This window comes from Mesoplodon bidens (assembly GCF_964165515.1).
Source record: "Mesoplodon bidens genome assembly, chromosome: 3".
Classification (NCBI taxonomy): domain Eukaryota; kingdom Metazoa; phylum Chordata; class Mammalia; order Artiodactyla; family Ziphiidae; genus Mesoplodon; species Mesoplodon bidens.
Window position 1 is genome coordinate 138,114,867 of NC_138178.1, and position 24,598 is coordinate 138,139,464.

The window sequence follows — 24,598 nt, forward strand, 5'->3', positions numbered from 1 at the left end:
TTGCAGTTCCTTTCCATTTTTAATGAATCTATATTTTCCCTCAAACTTGTTATCATACTAAATATATTTATGATATATTCAGTATATTATTATACTTATAAAATGTTTTTTTATGATTGTCCCATAGTCTCATAATTTATTTTAAATTTGTCATGGTCTTAGATGTTTGTTTCCAATTTTCATTATTTTAAATGTTTTCAGTAAACATCTTTTTACAAAAATGTTCTTATTGGTGATTGTTTTCTTATTTTTAATAGTCATTTGTTAAGTGTCAAATATCTTAAGGCTCTCAGTATCTATTGCCAAACTGCTTTCCAGAAAGGTAATTTACACAGTTTATACTTTCACTACTTTTGTGTACATCTCATCACTCTTCACTCACATTGTCTATTATCTTACTTTAATATATTTGCTAATTTGGTAGTTGAAAAATGGCATCTCATTGTTTTGATACATTTTATTTTTATTTATTTATTTATTTATTTATTTATTTATTTTTTTTCTTTTTGCGGTATGCGGGCCTCTCACTCTTGTGGCCTCTCCCGTTGCGGAGCACAGGCTCCGGATGCGCAGGCCCAGCGGCCATGGCTCACGGGCCCAGCCGCTCCGCGGCATATGGGATCCTCCCAGACCGGGGCACGAACCCGTATCCCCTGCATCGGCAGGCGGACTCTCAACCACTGCGCCACCAGGGAGGCCCGTTTTGATACATTTTAAAATGTGAATTCATTAACAAGAATAATAGGATCCCACAAGAAAGTATTTTAACAAAAAGAAGTAGGCTTTTCCTAATGGGTGGTTGTAATGTTTATACTGATGAGAGTGTGTGTGTGTGTGTGTGTGTGTGTGTGTGTGTGTGTGTAAACACAAACGCTGAAGTCCTGTGCCTAAAATAGAACTTTTTTTCCTAATAGGTCTTGGTATCTTGATGGAGAAACACTGCTAATAATCATTTGTGTTGCCATTGTGTTCCCTCTCGCACTTCTTCCTAAAATAGGTAAGTCTTTATAGAAGAGGACATTATTTGTTTAGAAGAAAAGAAAAAGAAAGAAAGAAAATACTATTAAGGGGCTTTTAAATTTCATAGTACCACATTTTTAGCAGAAGGTGGTTGTGAATAATTTTGAACTTGGACTTTTAGGTTGTTCAGCTTTCAGCCCTGCCTAGTTAACCTATTACTTGGTTTGCAGTAGTATTTTGTCTGCCCCACTAAAATAAAACCTTTACAATGGAACATTAAAGAGCAGCCTTTCCTTACAGTGTACCATTAGTGGTAAGCCAGTTCCAATTCTGCTGTACAGAGCTACATAAATGATCTGTGACAGATAGTTGGAATGTTGTTATTCTCAGCCCTAAGCCCCAGATACCAAGCACTGTAATAAAAAACATGCCCAAGATGTATAGCTTTAGCTGCATGTTAGGATCACTTTCCTTATAAATTGCTTTTTATTTTACTGTTATTTTACAGGCTTTCTTGGCTACACAAGTAGTTTATCATTTTTCTTTATGGTGTTCTTTGCTCTTGTGGTAAGTTTAAAATATAGTGTATTGCTTATCTCCTCACTAAAATTGAACTCATTGTATTAATGTCTTTTTTCTCTTAACTCTGTTTTGTTTTGGGAAGGTATCCCATTTTATTTCAATGTGTTATTAAAAGCACTTTTATTCTGCAAAACTGTTTCCTTCATTGTATCTATTTTTGAAGAGGCTTAGCTAGAATAGCATTTCAAATTCAGTTTCTCTTCTGGTTAACTAGAGAGGAGAGCATACCAATTCTGTTAAAACCTTAGATGGAGTATAATTCTTTGGCTAGGTGTATGTATCCATTTATTTCTGTACAATATTGTGTGTGTATGTGTGTGTTTTGGGGGATACTCAAGCATGAGAATCAGGCTGGTTCTAATCCGTAAAATCAATTTGGTCCTAGTCATCTTAATTTTTGAAACTTTGTTCCATTAATGAAACCATAGCTTCAGGGGCTTAACCGTTGATGAGATCTAGTAAGAATTGGAGTGCCTGAATTCTATCTGGTCTGGTTTATTCAGCGTGGTTAAGCTCTCATGAAAAGCCTGCTGCAAAGAAATTTTTTTTTCACATGTGGAATGTTTTTTTAAATTAGCTCATTTTTGTTATAACATAGGAAAAATATCGCTTAGATGGTAAACTTTATTCTAATAGTTATAAAATAATTTAATATAAAGATAAGAGAATTTTTTTAAAGATAAAAGAGAAGTTGAATTTCTTATTTCTTTTAAATTCTTCTAAAACAGATTTTAACATTCCAAAGACTGTATTTTTGTGTGAAATTTTGGAAAAAAATATCCTTTTTCTTTTTGCTTAGAAGTTTATTCCATAGTCAGTCTGTCAAACCTTAAGTAGGATTAAACATTTTAAACTTGCCAAGATACATACCTAAATGGCTTGATTAAACTCTTAAAATCATAAGCTTATTTAAACTCTCCTTTGTTATTGAGAAATGAATGAAAGAAAAATGCTGTCCAAAAGAGCAAGACATCACATTATTAGTTAAACCATATAATAGAACCAGATTTCCAAGTTGTCAAAACATTTAGGATGCATTTAACTTAGGCTAAACTATCTTCTGGGATACAAGGATAAAACAACTTTAGATTATTTAAATGAAGTGAAAGTGACCCTGGTTTCAGTGTACAGAAATATTTATACTTCAATGAATGCTCTTAAAACTAAAAATACTTAACAGTGCTTACATTTAATCATTTGTTGAATTTATCAACATTCAAATCATTGCCCTCCCCTGCAAAAATTGCCCAACTTGTATCTTACAAGTAAGTGAATTGAACATACACTTTTTAAAATAAATAATCTATTGCTAATAATTCTTCATTTCTAATATCCTACTGGTCTTATTTATTTATTTAATTTTTGGGGGCTGCATTGGGTCTTCATTGCTGCGTGTGGGCTTTCTCTAGTTGTGGCGAGCAGGGGCTACTCTTCGTTGCGGTGGCTTCTCTTGTTGCCGAGCACGAGACGGGCTCTAGGAGCACGGGCTTCAGTAGTTGTGGCACGTGAGCTCAGTAGTTGTGTCTTGCAGGCTCTAGAGCACAGGCTCAGTAGTTGTGGCATGTGAGCTCAGTAGTTGTGTCTTGCGGGCTCTAGAGCACAGGCTCAGTAGTTGTGGCACATGGGCTTAGTTGCTCCACGGCATGTGGGATCTTCCCGGACCAGGGCTCAAGCCCATGTCCCCTGAGTTGGCAGGCAGATTCTTAACCACTGTGCCACCAGGGAAGCCGGAACATACACTTTTTTTTTAAAGATTTTTTTCTATTTTATTGAGATATAGTTGACATTATAAAGATATAAACTTACAGCGCTGCGTAAGTTTAAGGTGTGCAGCATAATGACGACTTACATATATTGCGAGATGATTACCACAATAAGTTTACTTAACATCCATAAACACACTTTATAGGTGCCACATTAAGAGGGAAACAACAAATAATTTCATCATAGTTTGATTGTTGAGAAGCATCTACATGGTTTAGAGTGGCCTATATTTGCAAATGAACATATGGATATTAAAGAGAATCAGTGTACACACATTGAATATTTTCCTCACAGATAATTGACCACACAAGCATTGCATAGTTAGGAGTAATTTGGTTTTTATAGCCAATAATTTGAAGCAGGTAAAATGTATTGATACAACATGTCTATTGTAGTTTTCACAGTTTTCATTTCTGTCATGGCAGATACTCTTTAATTTGATGCAGATTCCTACTGTAGCTGTCATATGGAAATAATACCCTTATTCTGCATTTATTATGCTTTACAAACCGTCCGCTCAGACTTTACCTAGGAGCACAATTTAAATTTGGTCTACAATGGGACAGTGAAGACACTATATACTTTCTTCTTAAGTCTCTTTTTAATTGGCATATAGGCATACCTCAGAGATATTGCGGGTTTGATTCCAGACCACTGCAATAAACCTAGTATTGTAACAAAGTGAGTGACACAAAGTTTTTGGTTTCCCAGTGCACATAAAAGTTATGTTTACCCTATACTGTAGACTATTAAGTGTACAATAGCATTATGTCTAAGAAAACAATGTACATACCTTAATTTAAAAATACTTTATCTCTTACTCAGACATAAAAAGAATGAAATAATGCCATTTGCAGCAACATGGATAGACCTAGAGATTAACATACTAAATGAAGTAAGTCAGACAGAGAAAGACAAAGATCATATGATATCACTTACATGTGAAATCTAAAAAAAATGACACAAATGAACTTATTTACAAAACAGAAGCAGACTCACAGACACAGAAAACAATCTTATGATTACCAAAGGGAAAGAGGGGGAGGGGTAAATTAGGAATTTGAGATTAACAGATACACATACTATATATAAAATAGGTAAATGACAAGGGCCTACTGTATGGCACAGGGAACTATATTCAATATCTTGCAGTAACCTATAATGTAAAAGAAAAAAAATTGCTAAAAAATGCTAATCATCATCTGAGCCTTCAGCGAGTTGTAATCTTTTTTGCTGGTGGAAGGTCTTACCTTGATATTGATGGCTGCTGACTGATCAGGGTGGTGGTTGCTAAAGGTTGGGGAGGCTGTGACAATTTCTTAAAATAAGACAACAGTGAAGATTGCTGCATCAATTGGCCCTTCCTTTCATGAATGATTTCCTGCAGCATGCAATGCTGCTTCCACAGTAGAACTTCTTTCAAAATTGGAGTCAATCTTTTCAAACCCTGCCACTGCTTTATCAATTAAGTTCATGTAATATTGTAAATCCTTTGTATTCATCTCAACAGTCTTCACAGCATCTTCACCAGGAGTGGATTCCATCTCAAGAAACCACTTTCTTTGCTCATCCATAAAAAGCAACTCTGGACCCATTCAAGTTTTGTCATGAGATTGCAGCAATGCAGTCACATCTTCAGGCTTCACTTCTAATTCTAGTTCTCTTGCTCTTTCCACCACATCTGTAGTGACTTCCTCCACTGAAGTCTTGAACCCCTCAAAGTCATCCATGAGGGTTGGAATCAACTTCTTCCAAACTTCGGTTAAAGTTGATATTTTGATCTCTTCCCATGAATCACATATGCACTTAATGGCATCTAGAATGATGAATCCTTTCCAGATGGTTTTCAGTTTACTTTGCTCAGCTCCATCAGAGGAATCACCATCTCCAGCAACTATAGCCTTATGCAATTGTTTCTTAAAGAATAAGACTTGAAAGTCAATATTACTCCTCAGTCCATGGGCTGCAGAATGGATGTTGTGTTAGGAGGCATGAAAACAACATGAATCTTGTTGCACATCTCCATCAGAGCTCTAGGGTAACCAGGTGCATTGTCAATGAGCAGGTTCCAGGGCACGTGGGCTCCAGAGCACGTGGGCTCCAGAGCGCATGGGCTCTGTAGTTTGCAGCACATGGGCTCTCTAGTTGAGGCGCGCAAGCTCAGTAGTTGTGGCGCGTGGGCTTAGGTGCTCCGCGGCATGTGGGAACCTAGTTCCCCGACCAGGGATCAAACCTGCATCCCCTGCATTGGAAGGTGGATTCTCTACCACTGGACCACCAGGGAAGTCCCCAAGCAATAGTATTTTGAAAGGAATCTTTTTTTCTGAGCAGTAGTTCTCAACAGTGGGCTTAAAATAATAAACAGATGTGTTGTCACCAAGGCTTTGTTGTTCCATTTATAGAGCACAGGCAGAGTAGATTTAGCATAATTCTTAAGGGTCCTAGGACTGGGGGAATGGTAAATTAGCATTGTATTCAGCTTAAAGTCACCAGCTGCATTAGCCCCTAACAAGAGAGTCAGGCTATCCTTTGAAGCTTTGAAACCAGGCATTGGCTTCTCCTCTAGCTATGAAAGTCCTAAATGGCATCTTCTTCCAGTAGAAGGCTGTTTGGTCTATATTGAAAATCTGTTGTTTAGTGTAGTCACCTTCATTAATGATCATTGCTAGAACTTCTGGATAACTTGCTGCAGCTTCTACATGAGCACTTGCTGCTTCACCTTTCACTTCTATGTTATGGAGACAGCTTCTTTCCTTGAACCTCATGAACCAACCTCTGCTATCTTCAGACTTTTCTTCTGCAGCTTCCTCACCTCTCTCAGTCTTCATAGAATTGAAGAGAGTTAGGGCCTTGCTCTGGATTTGGCTTTGGCTTAAGGGAATGTTGTGGCTGGTTTGATTTTCTATCCAGATCATTAAAACTTTCTCCATAACAGCAGTATGGCTGTTTCACCTTTTTTATCATTTGTGTGTTCACTGGAGTAGCACTTTTCATTTCCTTCAGGAACTTTTCCTTTGCATCCGCAACTTGGCTAACAGTCTGGTACAAGAGGGCTAGCTCTCAGCTTGTCTCAATTTTCAACATGCCTTCCTCACTGAGCTTAATCATTTCTAGCTCTTGATCTAAAGTGAGAGATGTGCAACTCTTCCTTTCAATTGAACAGTTAGAGGCCATTGTAGGGTTATAAATTGGCCTAATTTCAATATTGTTGTGTCTCAGGGAATAGCGAGGCCTGAGGAGAGGGAGAGAGATGAGAACTGCCAGTCAGTGGAGCAGTCAGAGCACACACAGCATCTATGAATTAAGTTCGCCATCTTATATAGGCATAGTTCATGGCACCCCAAAATAATTACAATAGTTACATCAAAGATCACGGATCACGGATCATCAGTCACTATAACAAATATGATAGTAATGAAAAAGTTTGAAATATTTTGAGAATTACCAAAATGTGACACAGAGACACGAAGTGAGCAAATGCTCTTGGAAAAATGGTGCCCATAACCTTGCTCAATGCAGGGCTGCCACAAACCTTCAATCCATTAAAAAACACAGTATCTGTGAAGTGCAATAAAGTAAAGCACAATAAAATGAGGTATGCCTGAATTTATTTTAGACTTTCTAAGTATTAGGTTTAAAAATACACAGTGGTTAAGGAAAACATGTATATATTAACCCCAATTTTTTTGATGGATTCCAATTTTTTCATTGATTATTTTTTTCCATTGCACCTTTTTTCACTGATTATTTTTATCAGTATGTGTTTGTATCAATAAATCTGTATAGCATTTATATTACATTTAAAAAAATCTGTCCAGAAAACTATTATTTTCTTAAATTATACTCTCCAAACAGTGCAAATCAAAACCTATACTCTTATCTATTGTCCCAGATCCTTGTTTTGCTTAAAAGTTTTTGACATAAATTTTTGGCCCTGCTGAAATACCTAAAATTTTAAAAATAAATTTTATTTTAGCAGTGGCTCAGCATGATGGTACCTTTTTTGGTCCATTTTTGAACAAAAACGAATTTCTGTTCTTTCTAAAAGTTCTGTCTTGAGTACAGGTTAGTATTCTAATACTAATATTTGAGGTAATATTTTAATAAGTCAGTAATGAAAATAGAAAACTATTTGAATCGATTTTGGTTAGATTTGGATTTCCTTCTGCTGAGCACTATGGTGACATTCGATTTGTGGGAGATTAATCAGGACACTACTCTTAAGGGTCTGCCATTCTAGTCAGGGAAATAAGATAAATTTATCAGAAAAAAAATAGAGAACAATATAGTCAATACATAATTAAGTATTGATTTATTTGCTTCATAATAGGGATTACATAAGAGCTGAGAGGAGAGAAGGATCACCAACAGGTAGAATAAAGAAAAATGTGGAAGGAAATAAAACTTGAGCTGAGCCTTGAAAGATGGGAATGACTTGGAGCAGAGAGAAGAGGGAAGGGCCTCCTGTGCACGTGAACAGTATTTTTAATGCTTAATCTTCTTTTTCCCTTTGTCTTTCTTTCTAACCCCTGGGTTTATCTTCTTAACTGTGTTCTGCCTTCAACTTGAGCAAGGACTCCCTGTTACCCTTTTTATCAGGTATCTTCCATTCCTGTTCTGTACTTCTGCTTTATAGGACATCACTTGGGCTTGAGATGGGTCTCTGCACAGAAATTAGCTGTAGTAACTGAATTTTATGTTAATATAAAATCAGGCCTCTAATGATATTTTCTGATTAATGAAAAAATAATCATTGTCTTGCATTTCGGAGCACTGTTTTGAAATGTTTGGGTTTGCAAGTCTTGTAATAACAGCTGATAAAATGAGGCAGCTCACATACCAACCTTATCCAACGACCTGGTACACAATGTAAATGGTTGTTGCTGCTGCCACCTCCACTGTTAGTCAGGGGGAAACGTGAAATGCTGAATTTGGAGCAGGGCTAAACAGAGAGACCAGTAACAACTTTGCTCCTACTCCACCCCATCCTCATCCTTTTTGGGCAAACATATCAGAAAAAAAAAATGGTGAGATTACTGCTTTTGATTTTTGTTTTCTTTCCTTTTGGTAAGTTGACCATTTAGTTTATTCCGTATTGAAAACTTAACTAGAAATATCAAAGCAACTTGCCCAGTTTATCCTTCCAGTTCTTTTTTTTTCTCTCTCTCTCAGTGAGGGTTTTAAATAAGAGTAATTTTTTAGTTGACTCATTAATTTGATCCTAAAAGTATATGTTTTCCTTGGGTTTGTTTTATCACTATGTAAAATTTTGATTGAATTAGTTAAGATCTAAAACTAGATAAATACCGAATAGGAATAATATAATATTTACTTACTGGTCTTCTGCAAAGGACAGATGCTTCCTTTATTCTCCCTTGCCCTTTTGAATGCTGGGTTTCAGCCTAGAGCAAGTATTTACAGAGTAATTATGTGCCCTGAAACAACTACAACAGTGGTAATGTTGACCAACTCAACTGTAGGTCTAGGAACAGGATGGCCACAATTAAGAGTAAAATCCTGAAACATTTTCATTTATTGTTTCTGGGAAATAGCAGCCCTCTGGATTTCTTTTAATTTTTTAAAAAATTCATTTTTACCAGCTCTAGTTCCTTAGCTTTGTGCTCTTATCCTTTGCCAGCTTCATCCACATTCACCAAAAGTGATGTAAGTCTGAAAAAAGCAAGGTGGGCCAGTGCTCATGCATCAGAAATCCCTGAGCCTCCCCCTTTGCATCTACCTGTGACCATTTCCAAAACTGCTATTAATATTTCTCTGTCTGCTACTGATGCCAGGTCCACCGATAGCCATATTCTTGTACTATTGTCACTAAAAACATCATGTTCCCATTCTGAGTTGGATTTTCTTTTAATGCCTTGATACTATTGGAGTTTTGAAAGCTCTCAGCCTTCAGTGGGGGAGATCTCCACCAAACAACTATGTAGCCCCCCATGCTGTCCCACCGTAGGTGCCCATGTCAGATTATGGCCCCATTCTATCTAGGGAAAATGACATGAACAAAGAATCTTTTATTAGTTAGCATATTATTTGGTATGGTGTTAGATTAATTGAAATAATACTGACCTATTTGAAATCAATTTCTTGTCATGAATTTGGTAAGAAATCATCTGATCCTACTTATTCTTACAGATAATAATCAAAAAATGGTCCATCCCTTGTCCTCTGACATTAAATTCTGTAGAGCAATACTTCCAGGTAATTGTCTTGTTTTTGTTTGTTTGTTTTTCAGTTTCTTCCTTTTTATTTTAAGCTAAAAAGAAAAATAAAATATGACTAATAATGATTTTTTTCCTAATTAATAAAAAAGTAATGGCTATATTGCATTTTGGAACTTTGTTTTGAAATATTTTTATTTGAAAGCCCAGTAATAATAAATTCATCTTGGTTTGTTTTGATGTATTCTAACTTTTAATGACTGTTGGTTTCTCTCTTTCCCCTCAATCCTCTTAAACAGATTTCAAATGCTACAGATGATTGTAAACCAAAGCTCTTTCATTTCTCCAAAGAGGTGTGTAAGTTATTAACAGATACTTTCAGTTTTTTCACATTTCAAGTTTAAGAGATTTGTGTAACAGGGTCTCTTAGGTCTTTTACCTGTAACTAATTAATTTTCATGAAAGTGCTAAGTATAGGGTTGCTTACCAGAAGGTGGCCCATTATGAAACAGCCACCTTTTTTTTGGCACGCCTTTAAATGGAGCCTGTCTTAAATGGGCCACTGCCTAAAAGAACAGATTTACTGAATGTCTGGTCTGGCCAATAAGGTCCTCTGTGCATACAGACTTCCTGTTGCCCTCTGGACTTGTAAAGCTAAATAGCCAATTATATCAAAAACTCCTCCCCTGTGAGTAGAACCTTGGTCTGTGGCTAAACAGCCTCATCATTGGACCAGCAATTGAGCACTGCCAATATGTCTTCTGGCTGACATTCCAAAGTTGAAATTTATGATGCCTGTAGCAGAGGCAGAAGGACCAGGTCTCCCCTTGCCTTCTCTGAGAGCCCTAGGATATTTGAAATGCCTGCAAGAGCCCCTGAGCATCAGCAGAGGAGACAGGAAACTGATCTGAATGATCTCTACTTTACCATTCTAGAAGAGCCATGTGTTTCTTGTTGCTGCAGGTTTCTTCATGTACACTTTGTGATTCTGCTAAAATGCAGGTCCCAGATACTAGAATCCCCACTACTCATGTATAACTCTATTAGTGTAGCATTTTAGTGTGATAACTCCTCCATGCAAAATTTTCCTTCTTATTCCCCAGAGTTCTTTTCTGTTGCTGTTTTGTTTTGTTTTTGGCCGTGCCTTGCAGCTTACGGGATCTCCGTTCCACAACCAGGGATTGAACCCCAGGCCACAGCAATGAAAGCCTGGAATCCTAACCACTAGGCCACCAGGGGACTCCCTTATTCCCCAGTTTTTAAATGAGAAATGTCTCTCTGGCCCCACAAGGGAGGTTACCACATCTATGACATAGTAAAGGCCTCCATGTGCCTTAAAGATTTAGGTAGGGTAATTGACAAGCCAGGAAACTGAGCAGTATATGAAAGAGAATTTGTGAATTGAATTTCATTCTCCTAATCTAGCCTTGGGAAATGCTACAGCTTTCCTTCCTGCCAGCTCTCCTCTGATATTTTAGGAGGCCTTGTGTCTGAAGATAGATCTACAGTCATCTGGAACTTCTTTTGCTGAAGAGCCTTAAGTTAGTTAAGGAGAAATTTTTTTAGAGTAAAGAGAAAGTAAATCATTACCATCTATTTTGTAAAGACAGTGTTTTCATTTAGATGGTAGCTTTTGTTTGCTTTGTAACTTTCTCTGGTTCTTAACTATTCTAATTTTTAAAAAACAACAACTTCTGTTCATATATTCCAGTGGATCTCTATGAATTTGTTGGTCTAGAATAAATCATGTTCATTCCCATCAAAAGAGACCCTAGTTATAGATGCTAAGATGTGATTAATATATTCAGTATTCTCTTAGATTAAGTTGGTACTTGAATTGAGTTGGTGAAAGCAGGTTCAGAAGCATTAACTATTATTGCTGCTTAGGGTAATAAGATGTTTTTGAGTTTCCTAATACATGCATTAGGAAAGACTGAGAATTACAATAAGATCATTTCTAAAATGTTATTATTCTTCATCTTACCTAAATGTTATTTATCTTACCTGGATTATTTTTATCTTACTGATACAATATAGAAGCAGCAGCGATTGTAGTAAAACCAACATGGTGTGGAAGCAGCCAAGAAATATTTTCCCTAGTGTGGGCAATACAGCTATCAAGTAAAATATTTACTGGGGACCATAGTTGTGTGCCTCATTAAAAACAAATAAAAAAAAACCCCTCTTATTTTATAAACAGGTGATTCATGAAACATGAAAGAAATTTAACTAAATTGATTTTTTTTTTGGAGAACTGATTTTATTGTCAAATGAAGTAGTGGTTTCAACAGAGTAGCATTTAATAATTTCATCTTTAAAAAATTTTTTTTTCAGAGTGCTTATGCCATACCAACCATGGCTTTTTCATTTCTCTGCCACACCTCAATATTGCCCATATACTGTGAACTTCAAAGGTACTATAGAATCCTGGAATATTTAAAATGTATTAGTATGTCTTTTTACTTCTAGGACTTTCAGATTGAATAACATTCTCTTCTATGAATCCTTCCCTCCCACCACTGGATTTGTAGGTGTTAGTTTAAAACAAAACAAAACAACCAAGACTTAGTTCTAAGTTGAAAATGTTTCTTTGAAGCATAGTCCTTTGTGCAGTAATTTCGAATCAAGACTTGTAGTGTGCAGTTATTAGAGAACTAGGTCTTGAGTGATTAAGGAATCCTTTTGAATAGCTTGGGAGATATTTATCTATTTAGATATAATTCAGATCACAGATTCTAATTTTACCATTTTTTTTTCTTTTAGACCTTCTAAGGAAAGGATGCAGAATGTAACCAATACAGCAATTGCTTTAAGTTTTCTCATTTATTTTATATCTGCACTCTTTGGGTACCTCACTTTTTATGGTAAGTATATTATTTCATTATAGATGACAAAATAAATTATTCTGTAGTTGATCTCACACCTGAATATGGACTTTGTTTCTGCCTTTCATTAGCAAGTTAATTTGTTCAGGCTGCCAGAATTCAGTGCACTACTGTGGTGGCTCTACGGGCCTTAAAGAACTGATTTTCTTTCTCTTAAAAAGGTGGATCAAATTCAAGATTGATAACTTCATATGAAAATTTTCTTAAACACCCAAGTAAAATCTCGGGCTTAGAAACATTGAAGTCTTTCTACGAGAAAAAAAAAAAAAAAAGTGCAATAATGATTTTATTTTTTTTAATTGAGAATTCAATATGTTAGACTCTAGTTCAGCAGTTTGGGAGGTTGAGAGAACCAGTCATCTTAATTTCAAAAGAACAAGTTGAGAAAGGAAAAGGTTTTACTTGGACTGTAGTTGTACCCTTATGTCAGAGACCTCTGCCTTTAGATTTAATTCACACAGTTCTGCAGTGTGTATTCTGTGCTTTGCCATGAACTTTCTCTCTAAATTTTTAAAGGATTCTTTTAAATTCATAAAATAAAAGTAAAATTTTCTTTTATTTACTTTTGAAAAGTTATGTGCTTGGTGAGTTTTTTTCTCTTCTGGTGAGAACCTCAAGAAAAAATAAAACTTAAAAGTCTAGAACAAGGGCTTCCCTGGTGGTGCAGTGGTTGAGAGTCCGCCTGCCGATGCAGGGGACACGGGTTCGTGCCCCGGTCCAGGTAGATCCCACATGCCATAGAGCGGCTGGGCCCGTGAGCCATGGCCGCTGAGCCTGCACATCCGGAGCCTGTGCTCCGCAATGGGAGAGGCCACAACAGTGAGAGGCCCACGTACAGCAAAAAAAAAAAAAAAAAAAAAAAAAAAAATTGTAAGCTCTCTTGTTAAATTTGCAAACACACTTGTTTAATTTGCAAACAAACACATTATAACAAACTGCACTCAATTTGTCAAATCCTTGAATATACTTTGCAGTTTATGAATGCCCCCATAACAACACTCCAGGTAGATGGCTATTATTACTTTTGTGATATTTAGCTGCTCTGACTCTGATTTCACGGTCAGTGGCCTTGTGCATGTGTTTCAGGTTTTAGACATTCACGATGGCTTGTAATGGTGCTTTGCTTACCTTCCAGAGTTTTTTCAGGTCTGACAAGTTTTTGGACATTTACTTGCATAACTACCTTTCCTAAGCCCAGTGGAAAGAGTATGGATTTTGAAACCCAACAAATATGATTCAAAAAACCTCTGTGCTCTAACTAGCTGTGTGGCCTTAAACCAGGGTACTTCACCTTGTACTATCTTCATCTCCTGATCTGTAACACAGGAATAATTGTATAGAGTTATATTGAAGAGGAAATAAGTTATATGTAAAATGCCTGTTACAGTACCTGGCACACAGCCGTCTTCCACAAAGGAGAGCTACTGCTGGTGGTGTATTATCATTACTGTTATCATTATTATTGCAATTATTTCATAATTTCAGGCGCTCTTTTTTCAGCACTGTACTTCTCTTCTTACTGTCATTAATGAAACTTAATTTAAATATGGTAACTTTTCAGTATATTATTATCAGTGTATTATCTTAGACTTTTCAGTGTGTGAGAAAATTACAATTGCTCTACATAGTCCTTTTCTTGCTAACTCTATGTCACTTCAACAGTAATAAAGGCGATTGATGAATCTAAATCTGCACTTGCATTTTTGTACTATGTTGAATAAGAGTGGTAGAGCTCTGTACACATCATCCGGAAGAGTGTTACTTCCTACTTCCAACATGATCATGGATACACTACAAGGAAAGTTAAAGCAGATTGTTAAACTTTTTTGATCATTGTTAAGGAAATAAAATTCTTGAAATACATAAACTCTATTTTTAGTTGTTGCATTTGTTTTCGTACAGAGTTGAGTGCAGTGATACTTTTCTATAACAATGAGATACTACAGCAGGGTCTTTGTTGGGATTCAGCAAAAACTTAGTAGAATAGCTGTATATTTTTATCAATTGACATTGTCACCTGGCACAAATACTATTATATTTATGGATATTCCAAAATTGAGAAAAAGTCCAAAAAATGGACCTCCTTTTCTTCCCGATGGATCAATAGAGCTATCTGGAAGAAACCTCAAATGGCCTACCAATTTCCAGGACAGCTGAAAAGTAGTTACAAAAATACTACCACGAGATGTTAGGAGCTGTGTTAAATTATAAGAAAGCTTAGATGGAAAGGGAAGTGGAGGAAGGATGGATGCTGATGCATTTATTGAGCTAACATTTATTCTGTACATGCCAGGTGTTTTATTATATACACTGCCTAACTCAGTCCTTAAGACGACTCTGCAAGATATAGGTTCAGATAGGTTGGGCACTTTGGCCAGTACCTGCAGCTAATGAATAATGAGTTGGGATTTGAATCCAATTCTGACTCTCTCCAGAGTCAATGCCTTTATTACTGTGCTGCCTCCTCAGGAATTATGCCACAGAATCCAGATTCCCTTCATTCCAGGTTTTTCGCAAAGTGAACTTTTGGAAAAACCTGGCTCACTTAAGCTCCAGGCATATCTATCTATCTATCTGCCTACCTATCTATCTATCTATCATTTTTGCCTGAACACAGAGGCTAAATATTTTCATCATGTACGTGAAATGTTTCCTACACAGGCATTTTCCTGGTTATCAAGTAAAGCTGTTGTCTCTGACTTAACCCTTTTGCACTGATGCAGATTCTTCAGAATATACACACTTTATGTAACGGAGAAATATAGATCTAAGAAAATCACATGGTAGGCTGGCAAGTAGGTGATAGATAGATAGATAGATAGAAAACTAGATAGATGGAAAGAAAGAAAGAATGATATAAAAGTAGTTCCTTCTCCAAAGACAGATGAAGATTCAGATATTGATTTGCTATTCACAGTGTTTCTTTTTTGGGTTGAAAGTCTTTTACAGTATATTTCTATTGGAATAGCAGTAGCTCTCAGTCTTACAGAAAGAAATTGCTGATTGAGCTTGAGACCTTATCAGAAGGGCTTGTCACAAATGAAGGCCTTCAACTCATTTTATAGGTGAGCAGCTTAAGTCCGAGAGGTGAAGTGACCTGTCTCACAATTAGTGGCATGTCTCCTGAATATTAATCCAGTGAGCTTTCTGTTACTCTGTGATAATCTTTATAAACTTCATCCCCTGTTTGACAGTGTGTATTAAACAGGGCAGCCTCCTGACTTCAATAGAATATATAACTTGCAGAGATCACCATCAGGTTCTTCCTGAGATTTGTAGAGATTTGTCTGCATGCAGAGAAGTGTGTTGTACTCTATCCCTTGCATAAGGCTCAACTAAGAACACAGAATTGACTGGCTCAGGAAAAAGGTTTTTGTCTTGGGAAAGTAGAAAGTAGACATGTAACAGGTATTTTGAATTTGTAATAAATCTAGTTCTTCAGGCTTCTGGAGTTGCTTGGGATCCTTTCATTCAGTGCTCTCAAGGCTTAGTTAATATCTAAATTTTATCAGATTAAAGGGACCAATTAGTATGTACCTGGGTTAATAATATTGGCTCTGATTGATTACAGATGTTAAAGCATTATAAAGTGAGGAATAAAAAGTGTTCCTCTGATAAACCAGGCCAATACCCAAATGTTGCATAATAACCAGACCATTTTAAAAGTCTACAAAGTTCTTAAGCAGTAAGTGTTAACAGCTCATTTTTGTGATTCAGAAAGTGGAAATAAAATAGTTTGCTATATTTTTCCAAAGAGTCACAAGTATCTCACATATTTGGGACTAGAATCCAGCTTTCCTGGCTCTTCTTAATCTCTTACTTGGTCCATTAGTCCCACGTTATATCAAGTATATCTTTGATACTTTCAACAATTAGTTTCTATCCCATTTCCATTATGACTAGTCTAGTTCAAATTCTCATTACCTCTCAGTGGTTATGACAGTAGCCTTCTAACTGTTATTCCTGTTTTGGGCCTCTTTTTCTTCCAATCTGTCTTCCTGCTTAGTTCAGGTCATAATGCACTGTTCTTCAGAAGTCATTGCATCTCTGTGGCCTACCAGATTGAGTCCAGACCCTAAGAAGAGATCTGTTACTGGTCTTAAATGCATTTCCAGCCTTATCACCCACTACTGTCTTTTCTCTACCGCACAGTCTTTCAGCCTCTGAAGTGCTATTGGGCTGCTCATTTTCTCGGTTGCGTATTGCTACCAGAGAGAATTTCTTCCCCACATCTTTGAATGTCAGCACACATACATTAACTCATGTCATGTTCTCAGTAACTCTGTAGGTCAATATATTATTGTCCACATTTTACAAATGTAAAAACCAAGAGACTCAGAGAAGTTAAGTTGCTAGTAAGAGTAGGATTTGAATCTTAGTCTGTTTGATCACAGAATTCAAGCCCCTCTACTACCCTGCTGCTCACTATATCATGATGACTCTTCTCAAGTCTTCCTGGATTTCCTTCATGTTCATCCCAAAGCCATAGTTATCTTTCCCTGTTCAGAATCACCATAGCTCTTTGTTTAGACCTTCTTCTTCCGCTTAAGTGTGTCTGTGTTTACACACTTTCTATTATATGTGTGTCTTCATCTTATCTCCCCTTTAAATTTTAAGATATTTGAAAACAGAGGTGTATTAGATTTGTTTTTTATTTTCTCCAAAGTGACTTTTCCAAACCGTATGGTCTCAAATTAAAAAAACAAAAACAAACAACAACAACAACAAAACCACAATTCTATTTTAAGTACAAACTCATCTTTCCCTACAAGACAGTGATATGGAGTGTTCTTGAGAACTCTCACTCTTTTTTTTTTTTTTTTTGCGGTACGTGGGCCTCTTACTGTTGTTTTCTCCTGTTGCGGAGCACAGGCTCTGGACACGCAGGCTCAGCGGCCATGGCTCACGGGCCCAGCCGCTCCGCGGCACTTGGGATCCTCCCGGACCGGGGCACGAACCCGCATCTCCTGCATCGGCAGGTGGACTCTCAACCACTGCGCCACCAGGGAAGCCCAAGAACTCTCTCTTAATAGCCCTCCTCTGGCTTGGAGTGAGGAAGAGTGGAGGATAGAAGAACACCAGGGAGTAAAGCATGGTCAGCTTGTTCAGATTCTGTCACTGACTACCACACTGGCTTGCTAAGGAAGCCATTACCCTAACACTGCATTCTCTTTTATGAAAGATGAATCTATAGATGAAATGTTGATGAAGGAGGTAACATGCACAAAACTATAAGATCCTAGAAAACATTGCAACATTAAGGAAAGGCTTTGGCATCAAAACAATTTGGGAGTACAGCTCTGCCAGCTCTGCCCCTTTGTACAGTATGATCTTGGGCAAGTCAGTTAATAATTTTTAGCCTAGCTACCTATCTTATATTGTTATCATAAGGACCAAATTCAGTAGTATACATGAAAGCACTTTATAAAATAAGTGTTGTTCAAAACCTTCAGATTATGGAAAAGTTCTAAAGAGATTTTCTTAAATGTATATTCATTGTCATAATTTTAGAGATTCTGCCTGGGCCAATTTCTAGTTTCATTAAAAGAAAACACTGTAGGTTTCCAGAAGATATTTACTTAATGTCTCTGTGTTTCATAGGATAGGAAAAAGGCCAGAGATGGATTTGGTACTGGGAATCCAAAATCTGTTAAGATCCATTTGTGCAAAGGAAAATAATGTTACTGTTATTAACATCTTAGTAGTTTATAATGTGATCCTTATTATTGTTTTTTAAATTTGCAGACAGTGTGGCGTCAGAATTACTACAAGGTTATAGTAAATACTTGCCACATGATGTTGTCGTCATGACTGTGAAGTTATGCATACTATTTGCTGTGCTTTTGACAGTCCCTCTAATCCACTTCCCTGTAAGTACTCTTAAAGGTTTTGTTGCTTGGTGTAGCAGCTCCCTAATATGGCAACACTAATTCTTTACAGACTAGAATGTTTGAATCACATCGAGTCTTGTATATCTTATTCATTTGTCCAGTAATTGATCAAAGACCTCATGCTTGCCTATGGCCCCATGAAAGCACAAAAATAACAGTGAACCGCTAAACTAATTTGTGCTTTTTCAGATTTAGTTTAGATTTACGCTCTCCCACAGCATTGTTTCCAATTTAGAGACTATAGTTCTTCTAAAGTTTTGGGTTTTTTTTTCCCCCTTTAATTCTGTATTCTGTTTTCAAAAGAATGTGCGTGAAGAGGAAAAAGTCAAGTCAGCAAAAATAAGCTCCTTCTAGTTTATTGGAAATTTATTTTCACATAGACGTTCTAGTCTAATCTTAGTCACAGATTTTATTTGCTCTAGAGTTATAGTTTAAGGGGCACAGCAGATCATCACTTGGCATTTAGTTGCCATATGTAAGACTCTTGAGAATTTCTGGGAGAATGGAATCATAGGCTTTGGATACAGATGCTTCTAGTGGACGACTTGAGCCCCTGAACGGGGAGCTCCTTAAGACTGGGGCCTCCTCCCTGCGGGGACTGCAGCGCCAGGAGTGCAGTGGGGGCTGGGTAAATGCTTGTGGGACGTGACTGCCTGTTGCCCGCCTTAGCAGTGGAGAGCATCATGAACTAGTTTTCACATTTACATGCTGTGAAACAGATAATATAACATAAAACAGCAAATGGTATTTCTTTATCATGGCATGACTTCTTTTTCTGTTTTAAACCATTTGTTCTTTTATCTGTTGAATTTCATGAAAATGATACTCTGTGATTTCTTCATGAAGTGTTATTGTTGGTAATTTTGAAAATTATACAACTGAAAGAAATTGCATGTGAAAATTTTTTCAAGAATAAAACCAAAACAGTTTTTATGAAGCTCAAACAGATAGGTATATTTCTCAGTTTATGTGCAATAAATACCTTAAAGTAATAGTTTATGCCATATTTTTGCAATCTAAATGGTTTAGAGGGCAAGAATATCATGGTAACTGTACCATACATGTGTTTCCCTAAGCAAGTAGTTTGGCTTTGTTACCTCCTCTTTGCTTAAATCTTTTTCTGTTATACAGGCAAGGAAAGCTTTAATGATGATGTTTTTCTCCAATTTTCCATTCTCATGGATTCGCCATTCTTTGATCACTATAGCTCTCAACATTATCATTGTTTTACTTGCGATATATGTTCCTGACATTAGGAATGTATTTGGTGTAGTTGGTAAGTTTTCTATTTCAAAAATTCCATTTTCTAAAATAGATTAAATTGTCATCCAGTCTCACATCTGAATCTGGCAATATTCTTTTCTTTTCCTCCCCACTTTAAGGTTCCAGTACGTCAACGTGTTTGATTTTTGTGTTCCCGGGACTGTTTTATCTTAAACTGAGCAGAGAGGATTTTCTCTCATGGAAAAAGTTTGGGGTAGGTTGATTTTTGTTTGTTTCTTTTAAGAATCTTATTTTAAGAAATAACTTGTCATTTTATAATTAAGTATTTTACCTACCTCACGAAAGTTAATGTATTTTGAACTATAATGTACATTATTGGAGCAGGTGAAGGTTTAAAATAATGCTCTAATTGTTCTTTATCTTTTTTCCTTATTTCCACAGGCATTTGTTTTGCTCATCTTTGGTATTTTGGTTGGTAATTTTAGTTTAGCACTCATTATTTTTAATTGGATTAATAAGTGAAAGAAATATTTTCCCACGTCTTTTGCTGAATAATTTACCTCCAAATGCAAAAAGGAATTATTCTGGAAGGCACCTTGGATGAATCCTCTTTATATGGCCTAACATTTTTGCAAACATTGACAGAAAAGCAGAACAAAACAGGAGTCGGTAGGGGAAAGTAGACATAGCAGTTTTAATCAAAATAAGAAACTCAAAATGCTCTTAAATATGTTGAGCATCTTTTGTTTGTGTTTTTTTTTTAAATTAACAGACTTTATTTTTTAGGGTAGTTTTACGTTTACAGAAATAATTAAACAGAAAGTACAGAGAGTTCTCTTATATTCCCTCATTCCAGCACACCCATAGTGTCCCACATTACTAACATCTTGCATTAGTGAAGTACATTTGTTATACTTGATGAGCCGCCAACTTTGATACATTACTATTAACTGAAGTTCATCGTTTACAGTAGGGTTCACTTTTGATGCAACCACTGATCTTTTTACTGTCTCCATAAAAACCATGAGCATTCCCCATGAGCCTTTTCTAAAATGTCATTTGGTGGAATCATATAGTATCTAACCTCTCTGGCTGGCTTCTTTCACTTCGCAATGTGCGTTTAAGTTTCCTCCGTGTCTTTTCATAGCTTGATAGCTCTTTTTTTTTAATCACTGACAATATTCCATTGTATGGATGTACCACAGTTTGTTTCACTGACAATATTCCATTGTATGGATGTACCACAGTTTGTTTTTCCATTCATCTGTTGAATGACCTCTTGTTTGCTTCCAAATTTTGGCATTTGTGAATAAAGCTGCTACAAACATTTGTATGCAGACTTTTGTGTGGACAGAAATTTTCAGCTTATTTGGGTTAATACCAAAGACTATTTTTTAGCAATTGCTGCATGGTATGGTAGAATATTTAGTCTTATAAGGAACTGCCCAACTGCCTTCCAAAGTGGCTGTAACATTTTGCAGTCCTGCCAGCAATGTGTGAGAGTTCCCGTTGTTCCACATCCTTGCCGACATTGGGTGTTGTCAGTGTTTTGGATTTTCGCCATTCTAATGGATGTGCAGTTGTATCTCATTGTTGTTTTAATTTGCATTTCCCTATTGACATATGATGTTGAGCATCTTTTCACATGTTTATTTGCCATCTGTATATTTTCTTTGGTGAGGTTCAGATTTTTTTAATTGGGTTTTTTGTTTGTTTGTTTTGCATTACGCGGGCCTCTCACTGTTGTGGCCTCTCCCATTGTGGAGCACAGGCTCCGGACGCACAGGCTCAGCGGCCACGGTTCACGGGCCTAGCTGCTCCACGGCATGTGGGATCTTCCCGGACCGGGGCACGAACCCATGTCCCCTGCATCGGCAGGCGGACTCTCAACCACTGCGCCACCAGGGAAGCCCCCGGGTTGTTTTTACATTGTTGAGTTTTAAGCATTCTTTGTATATTTTAGACACCAATCCTTTATCAGATATGTGTTTCACAAAGATTTTCTCCCAGTCTGTGAGTTGCCTTTTCATTCTCTTAACAACATCTTTCACAGAGAAGTTTTTAATGTTATTAAATATATTGAGACAATTTTTTGTTTTTAAAGAAATCAGTATATTGTTTATATACAAAATTGAATTTTAGTTCGTACGTTAATGTCAACATCAGTCACCAATAACAAAACTGTTGGATTATTTCACTTGGTATTTTGCCCTGACTCCAAATCCTAAGAAACTTTTGTGATTTTCCTCTGTTGTGCAGTATGAGATAGAGCTGTGATGACTGGCTGTGGATTTGAAAGTTCTCTGAGGTTTCTCACTTGTCACTAAAACATGTGACTTTCTACTTGGCGAACAGAGACAAATATTGATGATTTATATCATACTTTGTTTGGAGGTTATAGATCGTTCCAGTCTTCGCATTGATGTGGCTTATTCCTGGTTGGAAACCAGTAGCTAGGTGCCTCCCTCCCCTACCGCCCCAGGGAGTATTCTTGTAAAGGGCACCTTGTTAGCAGCCTACCAAAGCCAGGGTGTATCAGTAAAAATGTAATCCTACCCCTGCGCACATGTAAAGTAGAGAATTACATGCAAAGTGCCAATTTGCATGTATGGAAATGCACACTTTTGCTGGTGCCCCCTTGCTTCCCACTTAGGAAATGGGCTGAAAATTTGACAACTGAGTTAAGTTTCCTCTTTGGCAACTTGAGATCAGCATAGTGTAATGGAAAAGGTCCAAGATTGGGGGTTAGAAAGACTTAGATGAAAATCTCAGTGAATTTAGGCAAACCACTTAACCTCTCTAAACCTCTACTTTCACATAGGTATTAAATGGAGTTAATACCAATTATACAGGGTTGTGTTGAGAGGATTAAATGACCTTGCATAAATTAGGTGCAGACCAAAATAGGCGCTCTTAATAAATTAGATGTTTATCCCCGTTTTTTTCCCCATCCCTTCATCTAGACCTGTAAAATGAAGTTGCTTTCAGACAAGGACATGGAATTTCTTCATCTTCCATCTTGCACAACTAATATGTTTAGAATCTTTTTCTAGCCTTCACTCACAGGAGAACTGGCCCCATGTGCATTCTTTTTAGTGCTTTCCCACATTTCTATGGGAAATTATAGATCCAAATACAAATAGGTGTTCAGCTGCTAAAATAAATCTAACTCCTAATACCAAAATAGCCCTAAATCTGCAACAGATGCAAGGGTGCCTCCTGGGGCAGATGTTAAGTGTGATGACAGGTGGGCATCAATTAATACATTTGTCACCTGCTCGTGAGATGGGATCATGGGAGGTTTGGCAAACCTATTGAATGCTGCATGAAACTTAGTTAATATCAAAAGAAATTATTTGGAGAGGTGTTTATTTTTATTTTACTTTAATATTCTGCCTTATCTAGTTGCCTGTTTGGAGTCATAACTTTCCCTATGAGTTTGGAGGAAGCTAGTAAGATGACTGGTAAAAGCAGTGCCCCCTTCATCAGGATTTCAAATAAAACCTTGTTCAAGTACTCCTCAGCATTTTTCCTGGGAAATATAGGCCTTCTTATTGTGGGCTTAAAGTTCATAATTTATTAGGTAATAACTATTTAAAGTAAAACTAAGTAAAGCACAAAATCTATATTTTTCTAACACTTGGAGACTTGTTTGCTAAATTAGAAGATGAAGTGCTGAGAATATAAATTACTTTCGTATGTTGAGGGTGAATGTTTAAATTGTACTTTTTTTTTAACAGCATGTTTACTCATGAGCTTAGCATTTAAATGGTTAAAATAAGCCTTTGAAGTTAACACTCCATTAAGGTGAATGGAGGTAATTCACACCTCTGCTGACACTGTATTATTTCAGTCTGGCTGTGGAGAAAACAAGACAGCAGTAGGTTGATTTACTGTGTGAAGGCCCTTTAAACACCCGAGGTCTGGAAACCTTTGTTGTTGTTTTTTCTTTTCCATCTAGAAGGAGATTCTGAAATTCAGCACAATTTAGGTTTAGAATTGAAGCCTTGAAAGTAGCATAGATTCTCTACTCTCTGGAAATTCCTAACTGGCATTTGATGGGTAGCAAGTTACCAGGTCAGCCCAACCTCTCTGGCTTTGTTTGCTTCTGTACTCTAGTGTTTCTTCCTACTACCATGGCACTTTTTTTTTTTAATAAAAGAAAAACATTTTTATTTTTAATTAAAATCATTATATAATAGTATGAACCAGAAGAAACACATCACAGAAGATTATACATTTTAATAAAATAATCGGGTCCAGAAATGTCTTTATAATCTTGATTATATTTACCTTTAGAGTAATACTAAGTGTGACTAGTCATTTTCAAATGAACATGTTGTGTGTATTTTCTTTCTGCCTAAGCCAAATATGCTATGAATCCAAAACAGGCTTCTAGGGAGTTACTCCAGTCTATAGAAAATTCTATTTTCTCTTTATGCCAAGTGGGATGAAATCTATTATAATAAGAAAATACAAATTGTACAGACACAGTGCCTAAGTTCCAGAATTACTACATAATTGAAAATAAAATGTAACCACCGTGTATGCCCTTTATTTAAACCAAAGTTCCCCATGCTTAATTTAAAATCATTTTAATAATGTTAATAAATGAGAGTTTGAATTGGCTGCTATATTAAAATGTATGAGAAGCCTACTAAGTGTACAGCTGTACTACTCATATGTGAATGTTTTATAGTAAGAACAGAAATTATTGACTATAGTGCAAAACTTATATTCTATGAGGAATAATTTCTTAAAGAGAGAATCTGTTAGAATCGATATTACAAAAATTTTAAAGGTAAATTAGATGTTTTTAAGCCTCTTAAAACTGCTTTGCCACCTAGGCTTTTTCAATCTACCTATCTTTTTTTTTTAACATCTTTATTGGAGTATAATTGCTTTACAATGTTGTGTTAGTTTCTGCTGTATAACAAAGTAAATCAGCTATATGTATGTATATATCCCCATATCCCCTCGGACTTACGTCTCCCTCCCACCCTCCCTATCCCACCCCTCTAGGTGGTCACAAAGCACCGAGCTGGTCTCCCTGTGCCTTCCGCTGCTTCCCACTAGCTAGCTATTTTACATTTAGTAGTGTATATATGTCAGTGCTACT

At 36.6% G+C, this 24,598-nt stretch overlaps 1 protein-coding gene across 1 annotated transcript in view; it reads left to right on the top strand.

Moving 5' to 3' along the window:
* SLC38A6 (solute carrier family 38 member 6) overlaps positions 1-23,695 on the top strand; it is a 76,880-nt gene extending 53,185 nt beyond the window's left edge. The window contains 11 exon segments of the mRNA XM_081230282.1: positions 915-997; positions 1,469-1,527; positions 9,454-9,519; positions 9,779-9,832; positions 11,814-11,893; positions 12,243-12,343; positions 18,110-18,234; positions 19,387-19,531; positions 19,638-19,732; positions 19,921-19,995; positions 19,997-23,695. Of these exon segments, the coding sequence (XP_081086408.1) occupies positions 915-997; positions 1,469-1,527; positions 9,454-9,519; positions 9,779-9,832; positions 11,814-11,893; positions 12,243-12,343; positions 18,110-18,234; positions 19,387-19,531; positions 19,638-19,732; positions 19,921-19,995; positions 19,997-20,083 (970 nt within the window). The 3' untranslated portion in view covers positions 20,084-23,695.
* The last annotated feature ends 903 nt before the right edge of the window (positions 23,696-24,598 follow it).